At 43.8% G+C, this 19,824-nt stretch overlaps 1 protein-coding gene across 3 annotated transcripts in view; it reads right to left on the bottom strand.

Annotated features, from left to right (window-relative positions):
* Positions 1-19,824, bottom strand: part of TUBGCP3 (tubulin gamma complex associated protein 3) — a 151,348-nt gene that overhangs the window by 113,355 nt on the left and 18,169 nt on the right. For 2 of the 3 annotated variants that reach the window (XM_040425207.1, XM_040425208.1), the window contains exons 2-4: positions 15,725-15,832; positions 13,983-14,050; positions 5,376-5,453 (exon numbers count right to left, since the gene is read on the bottom strand). In XM_040425207.1, coding sequence (XP_040281141.1) covers positions 5,376-5,453; positions 13,983-14,050; positions 15,725-15,832 — 254 coding nt within the window. The remainder of the gene's footprint in view (positions 1-5,375; positions 5,454-13,982; positions 14,051-15,724; positions 15,833-19,824) is intronic. The other variant, XM_040425210.1, reaches the window with a different exon arrangement.

The raw sequence follows: 19,824 nt of genomic DNA, 5'->3' as shown, positions 1-19,824 counted from the left end.
ATTTTGGTGGGCAAACGCCTTTTTGATCGCTTGCTGTTGTACTTTTTGTGATGTAAGGTGACAAAAAAAATGGTTTATTTAGCACAGTTTTTATTTTTTACAGTGTTCATCTTAGGAGTTAGGTCATTTGATATGTTTATAGAGCCGGTCGATACGGACGCGGCAATACCTAATATGTATACTTTTTTTTTTCCCCTATTTTTTTTAACCTTATTTGGGGAAAATTAAGTTTTTGTTTATTTTTACTTGAAACTAAGTTTTTTTTGGGGGAAAACTTTATTTTTTTTTCAACTTTTTTTTCACTTTATTTTTTGTCCCACTTTGGGACTTGAACTTTGAGGGGTATATTCCTTTACAATGCATTCCAATACTTCTTTATTGGAATGCATTGGCTGTATGAGTAATACTGTGTGTATTACTCATACAGCTTCCGGGGCCTGTGAGATCCAGGGGGCTGGATCTCACAGGCTCTTCACCGGAAGGCAGCGTGATGCCTTCCTTAGACATCGCGCTGCCTTCCATGCCATCGGGTCCTCTCCACAGCCGCATGGGGACCCGATGGCACCGCCGCACAACCACAGGTAAAGCCGCAAACCGCAGGTCTGAATTGACCTGCGGTTTGCGGCGATCGCCAATACGGGGGGTCGCATGACCCCCCCCCCCCCCCCCGCCCGGCGTTGTGACAGGATGCCCGCCGCGGGCATACGTCAGCGGGCATCCTGTTCCGATTAACCGCGCCGCGTGTGTGCCCATTTCCGAAAGTCATCTACAGCTGCCGCGTGTCTGGCAACGCTGCAGCAGCGCTTGCAATTGCCAGCTCACCGACTGTTGTGCGACATGAGCATGCGTTGGGACGCCACGTACCACATGTTGGCCAGGTTTTGTGAGCAGCAGAGGGCAGTAGTGGAATACCAGCTGCAACATGGTTGTCGCCTTTTTAGTCAGCTTACGCTCTTCACAAGCGACGAGTGGGCATTGATGTCTGACCTCTGTGAGGTTTTACGCAACTTTGAGGAATCAACAGATGGTGAGCGGCGATGCCGCTATTATCAGCGTAACCATCCCACTTGTGTGTGTACTGAAACGCTCGCTGCTCACTATGAAGGCGGACGCTTTGTATGTGGGAGAGGTGGAAATGGTGGAAGACCGTACACAGGATGATAGCCAGACCATTCTCAATTCGTCTTCTCAGCGGGAATTGGATGATGAGGAGGAGCAGGAGATGGTTCCCTCCGCTACAGAGGGTAGTACCCATATTAGGTTTATTCCATCTGTTTAGAGTGGATGGGCTGAAGAGGATGAGGAGATTGAGAGTCATCCTCCTGATGAGGACAGCGAAGTCTTGTCTGTTGGGACTTTGGCACACATGGCTGACTTTATGTCATGCTGCCTTTCCCGTGACCCTCGCATTGTACGCATTTTGGCCAACACCGATTACTGCTTGTTCATCCTTCTCAACCCCCGCTACAAAGAGAAATCATCTCTCATTCCTGTGGTGGAGAGGACTAGCAAAATGGTGCAATACCAGAAGGTCCTTGTGAAAAAATTGCTCCAAAAATTTCCAGCTGACTACGCTGGCGGCAGAGTCCGTAGTTCCTTGGGCAACCGAGGAGGGGGAAACGAGGGGAACACACAGCAGTTCCAACAGAGGCAAGGCAACACTCTCCAAGGCCTTATGACACCCCACCAGCACCCTCACCCTGATGCGCGGCCTAGTGTCACAAGGAGGGAGAAGTTTTGGAAGATGGAAAAGGAGTACGTAGCAGACCGTGTCAGCGTCCTCAGTGATCCCTCTGTGCCTTACAACTATTGGGTGTCCACGTGGCACGAACTGGCGCTCTACGCCTTGGAGGTGCTGGCTTGATAAGCGCATCCGCCTGTCAACTGAAAATGCTGACAGGTTGACTCTTATCAAAATTAACAAGGCCTGGATTGCCCCTGACTTCGACTCCACCAGAGGAAAGCAGCTGAACATAAAGGCACTTTAAATGTGGCTTTTATGGTGTATTGAATACACTGTTCCCATGCACCCCTTCCACCACAAAAAAGGGTATATGGTTCAATCTTCCTTTTCTCGTCCTCCTCCTCCATCATATCAACATGCTTATTAGGCTGCCCTCGCTCCTAATGTTTTAGACGGTCAGCTCAGCAGCAGACCCTCACCCCTAATGTTTTACGGTTCAATCATTATCACCCCTAATGTTTTAGAGGGTCAGCTCAGCAGCAGGCCCTCAACCATAATGTTTTAGAGGGTCAGCTCAGCAGCAGGCCCTTGTTCCTAATGTTTTAGAAAGTTACCAGCAGGCCATTAATCATAATTTTTCAAGGGTGCGTATGATGCCCTCCTTTATGTGTAACAAAGGGTGTATTGTAGTGCCGGTTCCCTGTAATTTTTGGCAGCCCTTTCACTTAGTGCATAGCCTTTATGAGTGTAGGAGTCCCACTACTTGAACAATTGTACCACAATGTGAATGAGGCCCTCCTTTATGTGATATACAGGTTGTATCGGAGTGCCTCTTCCTTGTAATTTTTGGCAGCACTTGCACTTTATATACAAAGTAAATACACAGGAAAGGATGTTTCCTAGCAATTATTGTCAGTTTGTAAAAGTGGCGTTCTACTCGGATAACATCGTTCCCAGGAGCGACCTGGGAGTCCAAGATGCATCCAGACATCCTCCCTATGCTGTTCCTGAACCATTTCAGTGGTGTTTGCATCAATTTCTGACCTTTTCATGTGACCCAGACACCCTCCCCTCTTCAGAGCAGGGGGTGCCTGGTTTAATGCTTAGGTTCTCCCATTGACTTCCATTGTGCTCGGTAGAGCACCCGAGCATTTCAAAGTGTTCTACTCGAGCACCCGAGCACTTTGGTGCTCGATCAACACTAATGCCAACAGCACCAGACAAACATTACCGACTATATAGGGTCCGCTGGTTTCGTTATAGTGTCTTTCATCTTGCACAGCGTATTCTGTTCTGCATTTTTGCCGGAAACGTCAACGAAGGCTCATAACAGAACCTCCACCACGGATATGAACCCAGCCTAAATGATTACAAAAGCTGTAGATTGCTCTGATAGGTGGTGTCTTAGTTCTCACACCAGGATCCCCCGGCTGGAACGATTAGACAATATTTTACTTTATTGGGTTACAAGTAGCTTATCTATTTTAAGAAAAACAAATATACAGGGTATAAAATAATGAGTTGAGTCAAATGTCACCAATTTAATGACTAAGGGGCACCATGGCACTGGATTACTACTGGATTTCATAAAGGGGGTCCTATGTCCTTGCCTTAATTGACTTACTATACCATATTTACTGGTAGATAATCTGCTTCGGTGAACATGATTGCCCTGGTCTCTCAAAGTTTCCAGAACATCAGTCTGTACCAGGAAGTTATTCTGTTCTTCATTTAGCGTGTACAGTATGGTGTCACTATGCTCTTCGGTTTGTGTGTAGAAACCAGTACTTTACTCATCTTCGCTCCAGTGTTCTGAGTCTCACTCTCTGGAGCAACACACATTTTAGGAGCGGTAGATGACACCTCATCACATTCAGAAGGAAGCGTAATCCTCCTATCCCACGTGGCAATGATTCTTCCCCCTCCCTCAGCCAGTCCTCTCCTCATTTTGGGTTCAAAATTTGCATCAGTAAACCTGAACGTTGACACCCAGCCTCAGAGTAAACACCATGGCAATGAAACAGGTGATTGGAATCTATGGCAGTAAATGAACACCATAAAACGGGTGCATCTGAACGTCCCCCTAAAGAAGCACTCTCACAAAAAAAAATTATTCTCTAACCTATTAAAAAGGTACATGATCTCAACTGTAGCGAAGGTAATCTTCTTACCAGAGATTGTATTAGTGATGTATCCCCTCCCTTCTGATCTTCAGCTTTGTCATGTGACCAGCATGACTTTCCAAATAACACAGCGTCTTATGTGTGGACAGGAATCCAGTTTCTCTATATATTCCTATGGGAGCCTCAATTTCAATCTCATAGGAACGAATTGAGAAGTAACTGACTTCCTGTCCTTAGTCAGCTGGAGATCAAAGTGTCACATGACACAGCTGAGGATCAGAAGGGAGTAGATAACTGACAAATACAGTCACAGGTAAGGAAATTACCTTCACTACAGTTCATATTGTGTACCTCTCCAACAGGTGAAAGAATAATTTTGTGGGGGTGCTACTTTGAGCCTCTTTCACACAAGCAAGTTTTCCATCTGCAAGTGATGCGTGCTGTGAACGCACAGCATCCGGACTGAATCCTGACCTATTTATTTCAATGGGTCTGTGTACATTAGCGTTATCACTGATCATCTCTGCTTTCAGGAAAAATCGCAGCATGTTCTATACTGTGCGTTTTCACGCAGCCCTGGCTCTATAGAAATGAATGGTGCTTGCATAAAAAAACTGAAAGCATCCGGATGCAATGCGTTTTTCACTGATTGTTACTACATGTTCAGTGTTATTCTTCAGTTTTTCTTCATGCGCGCAAAAAATGCATTAAAAGCTGATTGCATTGCACGGAAAAAACTGAAAGGCTGAACACAATTACAGAAAAAACGGATTAGGGCTATATGCACACGACCGTTGTGTGTTTTGCGGTCCGGAAAATTGCGGATCTGCAAAACACGGATGGCGCCCGTGTGCGTTCCACAAATTGCGGAACGGCACGGACAGCCATTATTATAACTGCCTATTCTTGTGCTGTCTGCATATTTTGCGGACCCATTGAAGTGAATAAGTCCGCATCCAAGCCACAAAAACTGCAGCTCGGATGCGGACCATAACAACGGTCGTGTGCATGTAGCCTAAACTTGTATGCAAAGCCATCAGTTTTTTCCTGAACAGACCCCGACTCATTCCTCATCGCTCATGTGAAAAAAGCCTTAGGCCTCTTTCACACGACCGTATATCTTTTTCAGTGTTTTGCGGGTGGTTTTTCCCGGATCAGTTTTTCATTATATTTTTTTTTTCCAGTAGTGTTTCCGATTCCGTTTTTCCGTATACAGTAATTACATAGAAAAAATTGGGCTGGGCATAAAATTTTCAATAGATGGTTCCGCAAAAACGGAATTGATACGGAAGACATACAGAATACATTCCGTATGTGTTCCGTTTTTTTTGCGGACCCATTGACTTGAATGGAGCCACGGAATATGATTTGCGAGCAATAATAGGACATGTTCCATCTTTCAATGGAACGGAAAAACGGAAATGGAATGCATACGGAGTACTTTCCGTTCTTTTTTGCGGAACCATTGAAATGAATGGTTCCGTATACGGAACGCAAAAAAGGCCCATATACGGAACGAGAAAAAACGTTCCTGTGAACGAGCCCTTAGGATCGTGAGCACTACATACCTTGCTTGGCTGTTTTCGTGGATCTTCACTTAGACTAAGCAAGAGGTAGAGAATAGACCATCTGTTCTTTAAAACACCCTGTAAAAAAAAGGCAAAAAAAGGTCAGAATATTCTTCATCCAAGAAAACTAATGTAGTAAATCTCCCATTTTGATACTGTCTGCCGGTATAACAGGGAATAGGGACAGGCCAACTAGTCTTCAACATCCTATGTTTCACTACAGGTAAGGAATGTAAGCTTAACTAGGGGTGGAAAGGTCGCCATTTCTCTGTATTCATTTGTGGGTTAATAACGATGGATCATTATACACAAGCTGTGGAAAGATAAACTACATCAGAGACATCTCCCCTTCTATTCAAACCCATTTGCAGTATTTAGTGCAGTGAAGTCTCTAAGGCTGGGTTTACATCAAGTTTTTCTCACATGTTTAACATATACATTAAAGGGCATCTGTCTGTTGTGGTACTATTACATGGCAAAAAAATAATAAATCCAAAACAAATACTCGCTCATGTGAAAGGGGCCTTATGTACCTGAACATAATACCAATAAAAACTACAAGACGCCTCGCAAAAATAAAGCCCTCACACAGCTCGGTAGAGAGAAAAATAAAAAGTTATGGGTCTTGGGATGCAGCGCTGCAAAAATATTTTCTTCTTTTTATAAGAAGGGTTTTTATTTATAAGTTATAAAATGTAAAAAAAAAAAAGGATATTTATAAGTTTTCATAATGGGACTCCTTTTAGGCTACTTTCACACTGGCGTTTCTGGGTCCACTTGTGAGATCCGTTTCAGGGCTCTCACAAGCAGTCCAAAACGGATCAGTTCAGCCCCAATGCATTCTGAATGGATAAGGATCTGTTCAGAATGCATCAGTTTGGCTGCGTTTGGTCTCCGTTCCGCAATATGGTGCAATTGAAAATGGATCCGTTTCCCCATTAACTTTCAATGTATCGCAAACGGATCCGTTCTGAACGGATACAAGCGTTTGCATTATCGGTGCGGATCCGTCTGTGCAGATACAAGACGGATCCGCACCGAACGCAGGTGTGAAAGTAGCCTTAGTCATTCATATGTAAACTTGCCTGATGAAGAGGCCTCTGTGCTCAGATACCTTGCAATTATCAGGTGTCCTATCTATAATACTTCACTGGCTAGCTAGAAAATGATCTGATACCACACTGCCTTTTTACAAACCCACACTTGTTCTATGCTGGATATCCTAGCTTTCAGATCAGAAGGATCACAAGGACTGTCCATAAACTGAACAACAACTACCAACACTACCAACAACCAAAAAACGTGCATAAAAAACCAACTGTACACAAACCATTCCTGCACACTGTAGCAAGTCTGTGTTTGAAGAGAAGTACATCAAGTACAATAATGCATGACAAGCCATATAATCTATCAAAGCGATGAACTAATTGTTTCTTTGCCATCTAAGAATCAATAGCGTATTTAACCTTCATCCAGAGACACGAGCGGCTTAAAAAGCTTGTATGTGAAAAAAGCTCAATAAATTTGTGGCGCAATAAACCAAATGATCCTAAAAATAAGACTTCACTACTCAGTGTAGACCATAATACTAAAAATCAAATAGAAAAAATCTATTGCTTGCAAGAAGGTTTCCTATGATCAAGGATACTAAAAGGTTCATAAATAACAACAAAAACCCCACTGCTTTTCTAATGGAAGAGCTGCCCTTCCTATGTCTGCATAAAATATTGCCTGCTACCCAGCAGAAAGAACAAGCTAGAAGATAAAATCATCAATCATGTAGTCCTCTTAATATAAAAAAGTACATACAGTATGTACTCTAGTCACCTTCACAACCATCTAAAACCAAGACATTTACCAAAACCCATAATGGCACACCTAAATTATCCCCTTAATGAGAAAGCCAGTTTGGGCTTTAAAGGGGTTGGCTGGTTTCCTAGACTGAACCTCCGTCAATCAGCTGTTTGAAAACAACGCAGCGTTCCTGCAAGTGCCGTTTCCCTGCTCGCTGTCGACACTGCAGCGGTGAGCAGTGTCATTACAGCTCCTCTGTCCATTCACTTCAATGGAAGGAACAGTTGTAGTTACACCTCATTCTAGTCTGGGATGGAGGATTGTTATTACATCTGGTCGGAAACTCTCCTTCCCTTCACCACTGATGAAGGGAAGGAGAGTTTCCGAAACGCGTATGGGCTGGATCGCACACCTGTAAGAAAAGCACCTCCACGTCTATGAGAATGGCCATGCTGTAAAATTGGATTGAAGGACTTCAAAAATAATCGGAACTACACCGAAGATACACTGTGTCCTTTCCATTGTGCCGGACGAGAATCCCATTTTGAAACCTCGTGAGATCTCGGGTAAGCCAGCTGTAGCTGAACGGAGCGAGACGCCGGCAGTGTCCCGCGCCGCCCGATTCGTGCTTGAAACAGGCTGTCAACAACGAGGGAGGTAAGAAGCCTTCACATATGAGTTCAACAGTTACAGTAAATACGGGATTGAATAATACAATTTAGCCAGTTGGCCCATATGATCGGTACCTAACGTCTGGGAAGCACATGTATAACATTCCAGTGAATGCAGTCGATTTGAGACTGAATCAGAATACTATAACTATCTGTCTACATTGATGTCACAATACCAGCTTACAATACCTGGGAAATATCTGTGAAACAGTATTGCGATCAGAGATCTCCTAGAAAGGAGGACCTAAGTCAATTATTGTACTCTATAAGCGGACTTCTATTATTACAAGACGTCAATTGACTTATAGCACTCTGGCACAAACACCATTAACCAGACTGCAATATGTACTGTGTGAACAAAACTATCCTGACATTTTAGTAATCTGTGGATTATTTAAAGTGCACTATTTATTTTATTGTATGTTAATTATCAACTGACTTTATTTCAACCTATTTACACGTGTTCATTCATATTGTGATTTAATTAAATTTTATGTACTTTATGATCCAAATGAAGTGTGCTCGCCCATCATTTTAGTTTTACAACTTACCTAACAGACCCTGCACCGCCCTCTCTGGTTTTCCCAGCTAGGCTCCATTTACCTGGCAGCAGCGGAGATATCACGCTGACAACAACACATGACCACTACAGCCAATCACTGACTTCATCGGCGCACCTAATGAGGCCAGTGATTGGCTGCAGCGGTCACATGTTGTCGACGTCACCACGGCAGCCGGGTAAATAAAGCCTGGCCGGGAGAACAGATGTAGTGGCACAGGATCTGTTATGTAAGCAATTCCTATTGAAAATCGGACAACCCCTTTGAATATCTGATTGTCAGGGGTCCATCTCCTGAAGTGACCACAATCAATAACTAGCTCTATCCACCACACTGTGGACTGAGTTGTGTAGTGCTGTGGAAGATGCTTATCAAAAACTGATGAGCAATCCTGCAGATAGGTGATCAATAGGGATGAGCGAGTGTCCGCACTCGATTTGCATAAAACTCAGTTTGAGCGCTCCGTACATAGAAACATAGAATGTGTCGGCAGATAAGAACCATTTGGCCCATCTAGTCTGCCCAATATACTGAATACTATGGATAGCCCCTGGCCCTATCTTATATGAAGGATGGCCTTATGCCTATCCCATGCATGCTTAAACCCCTTCACTGTATTTGCAGCTACCACTTCTGCAGGAAGGCTATTCCATGCATCCACTACTCTCTCAGTAAAGTAATACTTCCTTATATTACTTTTAAACCTTTGCCCCTCTAATTTAAAACGGTGTCCTCTTGTGGTAGTTTTTCTTCTTTTAAATACGCTCTCCTTTACCGAGTTGATTCCCTTTATGTATTTAAAAGTTTCTATCATATCCCCTCTGTCTCTTCTTTCTTCCAAGCTATACATATTAAGGTCCTTTAATCTTTCCTGGTAAGTTTTATCCTGCAATCCATGTACTAGTTTAGTAGCTCTTCTCTGAACTCTCTCTAGAGTATCTATATCCTTCTGGAGATATGCCCTCCAGTACTGCGCACAATACTCCAAGTGAGGTCTCACCAGTGTTCTGTACAGCGGCATAAGCACTTCACTCTTTCTACTGCTTATACCTCTCCCTATACATCCAAGCATTCTGCTGGCATTTCGTGCTGCTCTATTACATTGTCTTCCCACCTTTAAGTCTTCTGAAATAATTACTCCTAAATCCCTTTCCTCAGATACTGAGGTCAGGACTGTGTCAAATATTCTATATTCTGCCCTTGGGTTTTTACGCCCCAGGTGCATTATCTTGCACTTATCCACATTAAATTTCAGTTGCCAGAGTTCTGACCATTCTTCTAGTTTTCCTAAATCCTTTTCCATTTGGCGTTTCCCTCCAGGAACATCAACCCTGTTACATATCTTTGTGTCATCAGCAAAAAGACAAACCTTACCATCGAGGCCTTTTGCAATATCACTTATAAAGATATTAAACAAAATCGGTCCCAGTACAGATCCCTGTGGAACCCCACTGGTAACATGACCTTGTTTTGAATGTTCTCCATTGACTACAACCCTCTGTTGTCTGTCACTCAGCCACTGCCTAATCCACTCAACAATATGGGAGTCCATGCTCAATGACTGCAGTTTATTGATAAGTCTTCTATGTGGGACAGTGTCAAAAGCCTTACTAAAATCTAGATATGCGATGTCTACTGCACCTCCACCGTCTATTATTTTATTCACCCAGTCAAAAAAATCTATAAGATTTGTTTGACATGATCTCCCTCAAGTAAACCCATGTTGTTTTTCATCTTGCAATACATGGGATTTTAGATGTTCCACAATCCTATCCTTTAATAGGGTTTCCATTAATTTGCCTACTATTGATGTCAGACTCACTGGTCTATAGTTGCTCGATTCCTCCCTACTACCTTTCTTGTGAATGGGCACGACGTTTGCCAATTTCCAATCTTCCGGGACGACTCCTGTTACTAATGATTGGTTAAATAAATCTGTTAACGGTTTTGCCAGCTCACCACTAAGCTCTTTTAATAATTTTGGGTGTATCTCATCAGGCCCCTGTGACTTATTTGTCTTCTCCTTAGACAGCAAACTTAGAACATCTTCCTCTGTAAAGATACATGCATCCAACGATTTATTAGTCATTCTTTCTAGTGGAGGTCCTTCTCCTTTTTCTTTTGTAAAAACTGAACAGAAGTATTCATTAAGGCAGTCGGCTAGCCCTTTATTCTCTTCTACATACCTTCCGTCCTTTGTTTTTAATTTAGTTATTCCTAGTTTTAATTTCCTTTTTTCATTTATATATCTGAAGAATGTCTTATCCCCTTTTTTCATAGACTGAGCTAGTTTTTCTTCTGCCTGCGCTTTAGAAGTTCTTATAACTTGCTTGGCCTCTCTCTGCCTAATCTTGTAGATTTCCTTATCTTCATTGCTCTGTTTTTTTTTATAATTACAAAATGCTAGCTTTTTATTTTTAATGATTTGGGCCACTTCTGCTGAGTACCACAGTGGTCTCCTCCTTTTTTTGCTTTTACTGACGAGTCTAATGCAATTTTCTGTTGCCTTCAATAATGCACCTTTTAAGTAGTCCCATTTCTCCTGGACTCCATGTAATCCGTTCCAGTCTGATAAGGACTCATTTATGACTAATTTCATTTTTGAAAAGTCTGTTTTTCTAAAATCTAAAACTTTTGTTTTTGTGTGGTGGGACTCTTTCACAGTTCTTATATTAAACCACACTGACTGGTGATCACTAGATCCCAAGGTTTCGCCTACAATGACATCATATACCGAATCCCCATTTGTGAATACCAAATCCAAAATGGCCTCCCTCCGAGTTGGCTCCTCAACCACTTGTTGTAGAGATAACCCCAGTAGGGAATTTAGAATATCTGTACTCCTGGTAAAACTTGCTATTTTGGTTTTCCAGTTTATATCTGGAAGATTGAAATCTCCCATAATGATAACTTCTCCTTTCATTGTCATTTTAGCTATTTCTTCAACTAGTAGATCATCTAGTTCTTTAACTTGACCAGGTGGTCTATATATCACACCTACACGAGTTACTGCATGGTTAGCAAACTGCAACGTAACCCAAACTGACTATGTTGGCCTCACCAACTTGTATTAGGTTAGATTTAATGCCATCTTTCACATACAGGGCCACGCCTCCTCCTTTCTTGCCTTCTCTGTCTCTTCTGTATAAAGAGTACCCTGGTATGGTTATGTCCCAGTCATTTCTTTCATTAAACCATGTCTCCGTGACAGCCACTAAATCTAGTACAGTATTAGAATGTATTGGCTCCGATGAGCAGACGTTATTACTTCGCAAAGTCTCATGAGACCGCGTGTAATAACTTAGTGAATTAATTATTACTGTAAAAAAAACTTGATACCGAACTCCTAGTGGTACCTCCCGCTCCGTACAGTATTACAACAAAGTTTTAATGCGAATCGAATTCGGATGAAGCATCCGAAGTCGATTCGCTCATCCCTAGTGATCCCCATTAACCTGGCTGTATAAGGACTTGTTTTATGCAGAAGAAATTGTATTTTTCAGCACATTTTGTGGGTACATATAACGTACTGTGTGACGTATCATTTTTATACTGGTACAAATAGAAAATAGTGATTTTTGCTATTTCTTTGTTTACTGTTCACATATAACTTTGAAAAACCTGTAAAATTGTATTCTTCAGAAACCAGATACCAAAGACTGTCCATGCAGGATTTTTTTTTTTTTTACTGAATTTGAAATTTTGAAAATTTTAAGCCCCGGGATCTGAGGTTCCTCTAGGCTCAGTCAGTGAAGCACAGCAATGTAGAGGGTTGCCCTATTAAGACAACATATCCACAGGGGATTAGTATCTGATCGACAGGGGTCCGATCGTTGGGGGCTCTGACAATCATGAGAACGGGGTCCACGCTCCCTGTTTGAATGGAGCAACCAAACATGCACACTGACGCTTCATGCGGCTCTAAGGAGCTGTCAGAGATACCCGAGGACTTGTACTCTGCTATCTCCTGCAGTCCCAAAGAGTTGAATGGAGGGGTAGACACATATGTTACATCATGATTGGGATCTGACCGCTGGGACACTGCCAGTCAATGAGGCACCTATTTCCAATCCTGTGGATAGGGGATAAGTTCTCCGAGCTTTTAACATTGATGACCTATCCTCAGGATAGGTCATCAATATAAGATCGGTGGGGGTCTGACATCCGGCACCCACGCCTATCAGCTGTATGAAGGGAAGGTGCAGGCAGTGTGCAGGTGCTATCTCCCAGTAGCGAGCAAGGAGAGAGACAGGAGACGGCACATGCACACCTTCCCTTCATACAGCTGATTGGCGGGGTGCCTGGTGTCGGACTTCCCCCCGGCCTGATATTGAAAACCTTTCCTGAGGCTGGAAAACCCCTTTAATGGCCACTGCAAGAAGGTGGATTGGGAATCTCTATAGGAACTCTATAAGAGTACCCAAAAATAGAATAAGAAGCATACTTAGCTTTTTTTTAAACTCCAACAGAAGTGAATGCAGAGAGCTAATTCTTATCCAAAAGAGGCTAAAGTTATATAGATCATTCCAAATGTGAGCAGGATGCTGGAGAGCCACATACAGAGGTCCAGGACCCAGGTGAGCAGTGACAGGTCACAAACTGCACCCAGTGCGGCAGCAGGCATACCGCAGCAACGCTAACTATATGGCAGTAGCCTAACAGAGATCCAATGGCAAGAGCAGAATGCACAAGACTGGACTAAACCGCAGCTGTAACACCATTTGTGAATTGTGTTATGTCATGGTCTAGGCCCATTTTGCCCCATTTTTACGATTCAGATTCAGCAATCATGATTACAGAGGAGGCCTTAGGCAGCTCAGCACCACAATCAAACATCATCCAGGCAACATGATAGTCGAGGGCCGTCGTCACTATGGAGACCATGGTAGAAAAGGAGAAAAGGATCCCAAAAGGCGTCTCTCACAGGTGCCTGTGCATATATGTACACACAAGAACAATATGCTGGTATACTCAAGTATGTCAGTATACCGAAAAAAAAAAGCAGTCTCCATACTGCTGCACGGAGGGAAAGTTTTACCTTCTGGACTCCTGCAGTGGTCTAACCTGTTCCCAAAGTCTACAGTATTTTGTCTTCCACTGCAATAATTTCTTTAAAAAAATAATAACAATCCCATATGGCAGGTAAAAATTGAAAACAAAAATAATAAGTCAATAAGAATATGTAAATCTGATTTTATATATATCATATCAGGACTCTGGGAATCCATGATTTTACTTCATAAAATAGTCATAAAACTCTACTTATAGGGTAAGGCCTCTTGCACACAACCGTATACCCTCCGAGAAATACGATCTGTGAGGGGGGGCATATGTCCCGGAGCGGCATTGACCGTGCGCACGGGAGCACACAGCATCATAGATTACAATGATGCTGTGCACGTTGGGCCGCCCGCTGACTATTGTCCCGCACGTATGAGTGCAGGACAATAGCCCCGCTGGCGGCCCAACGTGCACAGCATCATTGTAATCTATGCTGCTGTGTGCGCACGATCAATGCCGCTCACGGATCGTATGTCTCGGAGGGCATACGGTCATGTGCAAGAGGCCTAACCCACACATACCTGAGACTGGAGCTTTCTGTGAAGCTCTGAAAACAGAGCGCCATCTGCTTCTCTTCTCTGCCTCACAACTACAAGAGAAAAAGTATGAAACAGCTAAAGCAAGAAATTCATGCAAATAAGCAATAATGACCGGCAGCATAGATAGATAAGAACGCTCTAAACAGCTGTTTAATACACTCCCAGTTATTTTCTTTAAAAGGGAAATTGTTACCCCGATTTGGACTATTATCTGCAGTAATATATTATCTGCCCCAAGTTCCATTGATGTCAGCTCCCAGACCTGCACTGAAAAACACAGCCCAGATTGCTGCGATGTTCTAACATAATGAAGAGGACTCATGAGCGCATGCACGGCAGTCCCCACAATGTATTACAACACACCTCTCAGCACTGACAGTGAGGGAATGGGAGGCAGAAGCAAAATAAAAAATATAGTGATCTGAACTTCATATCTACAGAACTACTAATGTATTACTGTACATAATGGTCCAAAATCGGGTTGACAGATTCCTTTTAAAGCTGACCCTGGGAACTCTTACCCCACCAGCCTCCTGTGACAAATAATTAGTACTGCTGCATCTGTAACGCTACATACAATAAAAATAATCCATTTTACCCCATAAGGTGAACATAGTTACACATGAATAAAAAGTCAAACTACTTCCCAAGAAATGCAACAAAAAGTACTCAAAAAAGTTGCATGTACCCTAAAATGGCACCAAGAAAAACTACTTGTCCTGAAAAACTACAACTTGTCCTGAAAAACTCCTTCGACAGAAAAATTTAAATGTCTATGAATGCAGTGACCCAACAGAAATTATTTTAAAAAATGAATTTTTAATATGCAAAAAGTAGCAAAGCGTAAATTTTTTTTTTTTATGCTCTTTAAGGTTATAACAAAAGTATCTGTCACTATGATCAACCTTGGTTTATAAGGCATACTGCATAGGGTTGATCACAGTGAATAAAATGCAAATGAGGTGATTGGGGCACGAAAGGGGATGGCCTCACCCCTCACAGCACCACTTCACCTCCACCTCCACCAGTGAGCCCAGTGACGTCACCAGCACTGATGGGCGGGCTTTAGCGCTGCCCTAGCCTGTAAAACAACTAGGGCAGCGCTAAAACCGGCCCATCAGAGTGGGTCACGTCACGGAACGGTTCACAGAACACACTGCTGGGTGGTAGCCTCCGCCTGGCAGCGTGTTATGGTAAATAAAAGATAGTAGTTAAAAAATTAAATGCTCTGATTCTAACATCAGGGGTCTGCCTGGGTGAAATTATGGGTATGTCCAGGTTCAGCTCTGAGGGGTTCTTAGATTTTCTAGACCTGATGAGACTGGTTTACTCACTCTGAAATTCCATGTCAGAAAGGTTGTGAAGATTTTCAGGACTGATTGCAAGACGAAATTACCTCATTTAACTGCTAGTTTTAAAGCTAGACAGAAAACCGTTCAAGAAGGATTATACTGCCATTCTGACATGGCTGTTCAAAGTACACCTGCCTCATCAGGTCTAAGATCTATTTAATAATATATGCAGGTTATGCTGTGAAATCTGGTGACAGGTCCTCTTTAATAAGCACTTTTTGGATTAAAGCCTCTCCTGTAATTATCTTATCAGCAACTCCTTGCTCTGGCTCATGGCGGGATAGTCCCAAGAGGAGGACTGCCCTCTAAAATGTGGGACAACCCTCTAGTAGGGCGCTACAGTCACTATCAAGGAGCATAATTCACACTTACATTCTTTCTTAATCTTTTCCGCAACAAGAAATTCATCCCGTTCAACAGTTGGAGCAAAATTGCTGCCTATTACACGGACTGCATACTGGAACTGCTGAGCCACATCCGCTGAGGAGAAAAAAAAAGAAGAAACAATTTTTAGACCTATTTGAAAAAGAGGAAAAGTGAAACAACACCACTATTTTATAACAAAAAGGGGTTTTCGATTTATAAGGATTTTTAAGCAAGTGCTTGCCGCCTGCCCCCTGACGCAGAAGATTCATACTTACCTGCTCCACACCACTCCGGTCTCCCGCGCTGACTCCATCTTCTGGTCTCCGCACCGTTTACATCTGGTGGTGCATGGGCGTGGTACAAGCTTCAGTGGTGACGTTCTGCTGGTGGTCACATCATTGCAGAAGCCAGTCATTGGCTGGAGTGGAACAGGTGACTATGCCCATGCACCTCCGGATGTAAACAGCAGAGACAGCATAGAGGACCAGAACAGCGTGGAGCGGGTAAATATAAATCTTCTGTTTCAGGGGACAGGCTGTGGGCACTTGCTTAAAAATCTCTGGGAATTAAGAATAAAAATTGCTGAAAATACTTAAATGGAACCTGTCATGTGGATATTTGATTATAATCTAACTAATTATATACAATCATTAACTACTAAAAAGTACCTTAGATGTATTCACTTACTGGTGTGACAGATGGTTACCTCATAATATACACACAAAGATGCCACATGCCGCATGCTAATGAGCTGATTTGAGTCCAGCGTGATGTCAGTGAGTCCAGCGTTTATTGAATTCAGAGCTAAAGCCACTCCCCTGCCCACCTGCTGCTGATTCATATGGAAAATAACTGTCAATCAGCAGCAGGTAGGCGGGAAGAGTCAGGAGCTCATGAATATTCAGGACTCATCATTATCAGCTGGAGCTTTTCAATACAAGATGTTGGCAGATTGACTGGGTCAATTAAAGAAAGTGACCCAGCATTTTGCTAAGAGAATCAGTCACTTATTTATGTTGCCCTTAGTTAGGACACCATAAAACTGGTGACAGGTTCCCTTTAAATATTACTTTGTTATAAATATATTCCCAAATACCTTTCATTAGTTATAATGGCTTGTTTTGTCTAAGGAGCAATCATTAGTAGAAATAAAATTGGCCACCGTCCTATTAGCACACACAAAACCTGTCATAATCACACAGCAGGACAAGTTACTTCACAACACTGAGTTAAAGAGCTGCCTCATCCTCCTCTCTGCTCATCAGGGATTATGATCCTGAATACAACTGAAATGTTCAGCTGAATCTCTGTAGGAATAAAGCTCATGGGGAGACATGAAGTACAGAGAGCAGGTTGGGATAGGGTTGGGCGATATCAAATAACGATAGTAAGAAATTTATCGCGATAACGATATATATCGCGATAAATACCCATTTAGCAGAAAAAAACACTTGGGGGCCAAAAGGAGACGTTGCACTGTATGGGGGCAGCCACAAGGAGACGTTGCACTGTATGGGGGCAGCCACAAGGAGGCGTTGCACTGTATGGGGGCAGCCACAAGGAGACGTTGCACTGTATGGGGGCAGCCACAAGGAGACGTTGCACTGTATGGGGGCAGCCACAAGGAGATGTTGCACTGTATGGGGGCAGCCACAAGGAGACGTTGCACTGTATGGGGGCAGCCACAAGGAGGCGTTGCACTGTATGGGGGCAGCCACAAGGAGACGTTGCACTGTATGGGGGCAGCCACAAGGAGACGTTGCACTGTATGGGGGCAGCCACAAGGAGACGTTGCACTGTATGGGGGCAGCCACAAGGAGACGTTGCACTGTATGGGGGCAGCCACAAGGAGACGTTGCACTGTATGGGGGCAGCCACAAGGAGACGTTGCACTGTATGGGGGCAGCCACAAGGAGACGTTGCACTGTATGGGGGCAGCCACAAGGAGACGTTGCACTGTATGGGGGCAGCCACAAGGAGACGTTACACTGTATGGGGCGGTGGGCCACAAGAATACGTTATACTGTATGAGGCGGTGGGCCACAAGGAGACGTTATTCTGTATGGGGCGGTATGTGGTAGTGTAGGAAAGCCTCTTACGATCAATCTAACTGGGGTACATGAGGAAGCTGACTTCAAATATGAAGTTCTCCTACCCCTATAAATCACCCCAATGGACAGTGACTGCAGTCACTACCTGAAGGAGTAGTGAAATAGCCAGGGGTTATGTTAGCAGTCGGTCACAAAGGGCGACGCAGATGAAAACACAGAAAACACCATCAATGTAAACCATCAGTCTACTGGAGCCCAGTACACACGATATATACAGATATACACGTCATGTATGTACACAGTGACATCTCTATTTATATGCGTATCACATTACAGGTGGACACTTGAGTGAAGACACATGCGTTGGTGACACATATTAAAGAGGACCTTTCATGGGTCTAAAGATCTAAGGGATCTAAGTGCACTTACTATTATTCCTGGGCGCCGCTCCGTTCGTCCGCTGTGGCCCCCGGTAATTTCTCAACATTCGGTGCAAGTAGGAAAAGACGCCAGTCTCTCACCTTCTCTCTGACCGCAGCACTGACCAATCACAGCGCAGAGCTCCGAGCCAGGGAGAAAAAAATTGGACAGCGCTGCTGTCAGAGAGAAGGAGAGACACTGGCGTCTCCTCCTACTTTGACCGAATGCTGAGAAATTACCAGGGGCCACAGCGGGTGAACGGAGCGGCGCCCAGGAATAATAGTAAGTGCACTTAGATCCCTGGGCGCCGCTCTATGCAGCCTGCTACTAAGTTCATATTCTTTGGACCCATGAAAGGTCCTCTTTAATGTTTGTACAAAGTCTTGGTAAAGTTGCAGCATATGGCAGCAATATCACTTACTGCTTTATATGTTGGCTGCCCCATGGGTCAGAGAAAAGTCTATTTGTTAGGTCCCACCGAGTTCTAGTCATATGTCACTCAAACTACTGCACTGACCAGAGGCGGAGGAGGAGCATAGCAAGGTGAAAGGCGGCGGAAAGCCTGCTCGTCCCTGCAGCCAGGTTCAACCCTCCGCGTGCTAGTAGTAATGCAGGAGGCAGAGGCCAGTGACCGGGGAACATAAGCAGGTGGAATCGGACATTTTAGAAGTAGGTCAGCACACATGCGACCACTCCTATGACGTCATTAAATACAGCGTTTTTTCGGAAACTGTGATATCGCCATGTTTTAATATCGCGGTATATCGTGGATACCGGTATATCGCTCAACCCTAGGTGGGGATGTGGATAATAAGTAGCAGAACTTGTACTGTATGCAGTCTCCATTACCACAGTCTGTCCTCTCTGTACTTCATGTCTCCTCATGAACTTCATCCCCACAGAGATTCAGCTGAAGATCTTACTTGCTGTATTCAGGATTATAATCCCTGACAAGCAGAGAAGAGAGGAAGATGAGGCAGCTCTTTACCTCAGTGTCCTGAAGTAACTTGTCCTCCTGTGTGATTAGGACAGGTTTTGTGTGTGCTGATAGGACGGCGGCCATTTTATCACCCCTGATCGCTCTCTAGACAAAATGAGCCATTATAACTAATAAAAGGTATTTGGGAATATATTTATAAAGTAATATTTATGTGTTTTCATTTTCTTAATTCCTGGAGAACCTCTTTAAAGGGGTTGTCCGGGATTGGGAAGATTGGAGTATGTGTACAACAATGCCCTAAATGTTACAATCGTGCCTGTCCTACCTTTACCCGACATTTCTAATGCCCAGTTTTCAAATCTCCAACTCTCAGCCAGAAGCGCTGTGTTTCCAAGACTCGGTGACGTACCGGGTCCCTTTCTGCCGAGTGAAGCCTCTTCTTTCCGCTTCCCAGGGAGCCCGGTGACGTCACCCTCAGCCACATGAATTATTCAAAGTGCCTGGATGGGCGGTAACAAGGCGGCAACCAACCGCGCTGAGCCACGCCCATCCGGTCCGGTGACGTCACCGGGCAGGGCGCTTTATTATGAATGAAAGAGGCAGAGCACTGAATATTAATTAGGGGGTGGAGTCACGGCGGAGAAGAAACCACGTGATGCCGCGCTGTGCTGGGAACCACAGTGCAGTGCGGCAGG

Source organism: Bufo bufo, chromosome 3 (genome assembly GCF_905171765.1).
Source record: "Bufo bufo chromosome 3, aBufBuf1.1, whole genome shotgun sequence".
Classification (NCBI taxonomy): Eukaryota; Metazoa; Chordata; class Amphibia; order Anura; family Bufonidae; genus Bufo; species Bufo bufo.
Note: the sequence above shows the minus strand (reverse complement) of the source record. Positions and strands in the feature narration are given on the sequence as shown.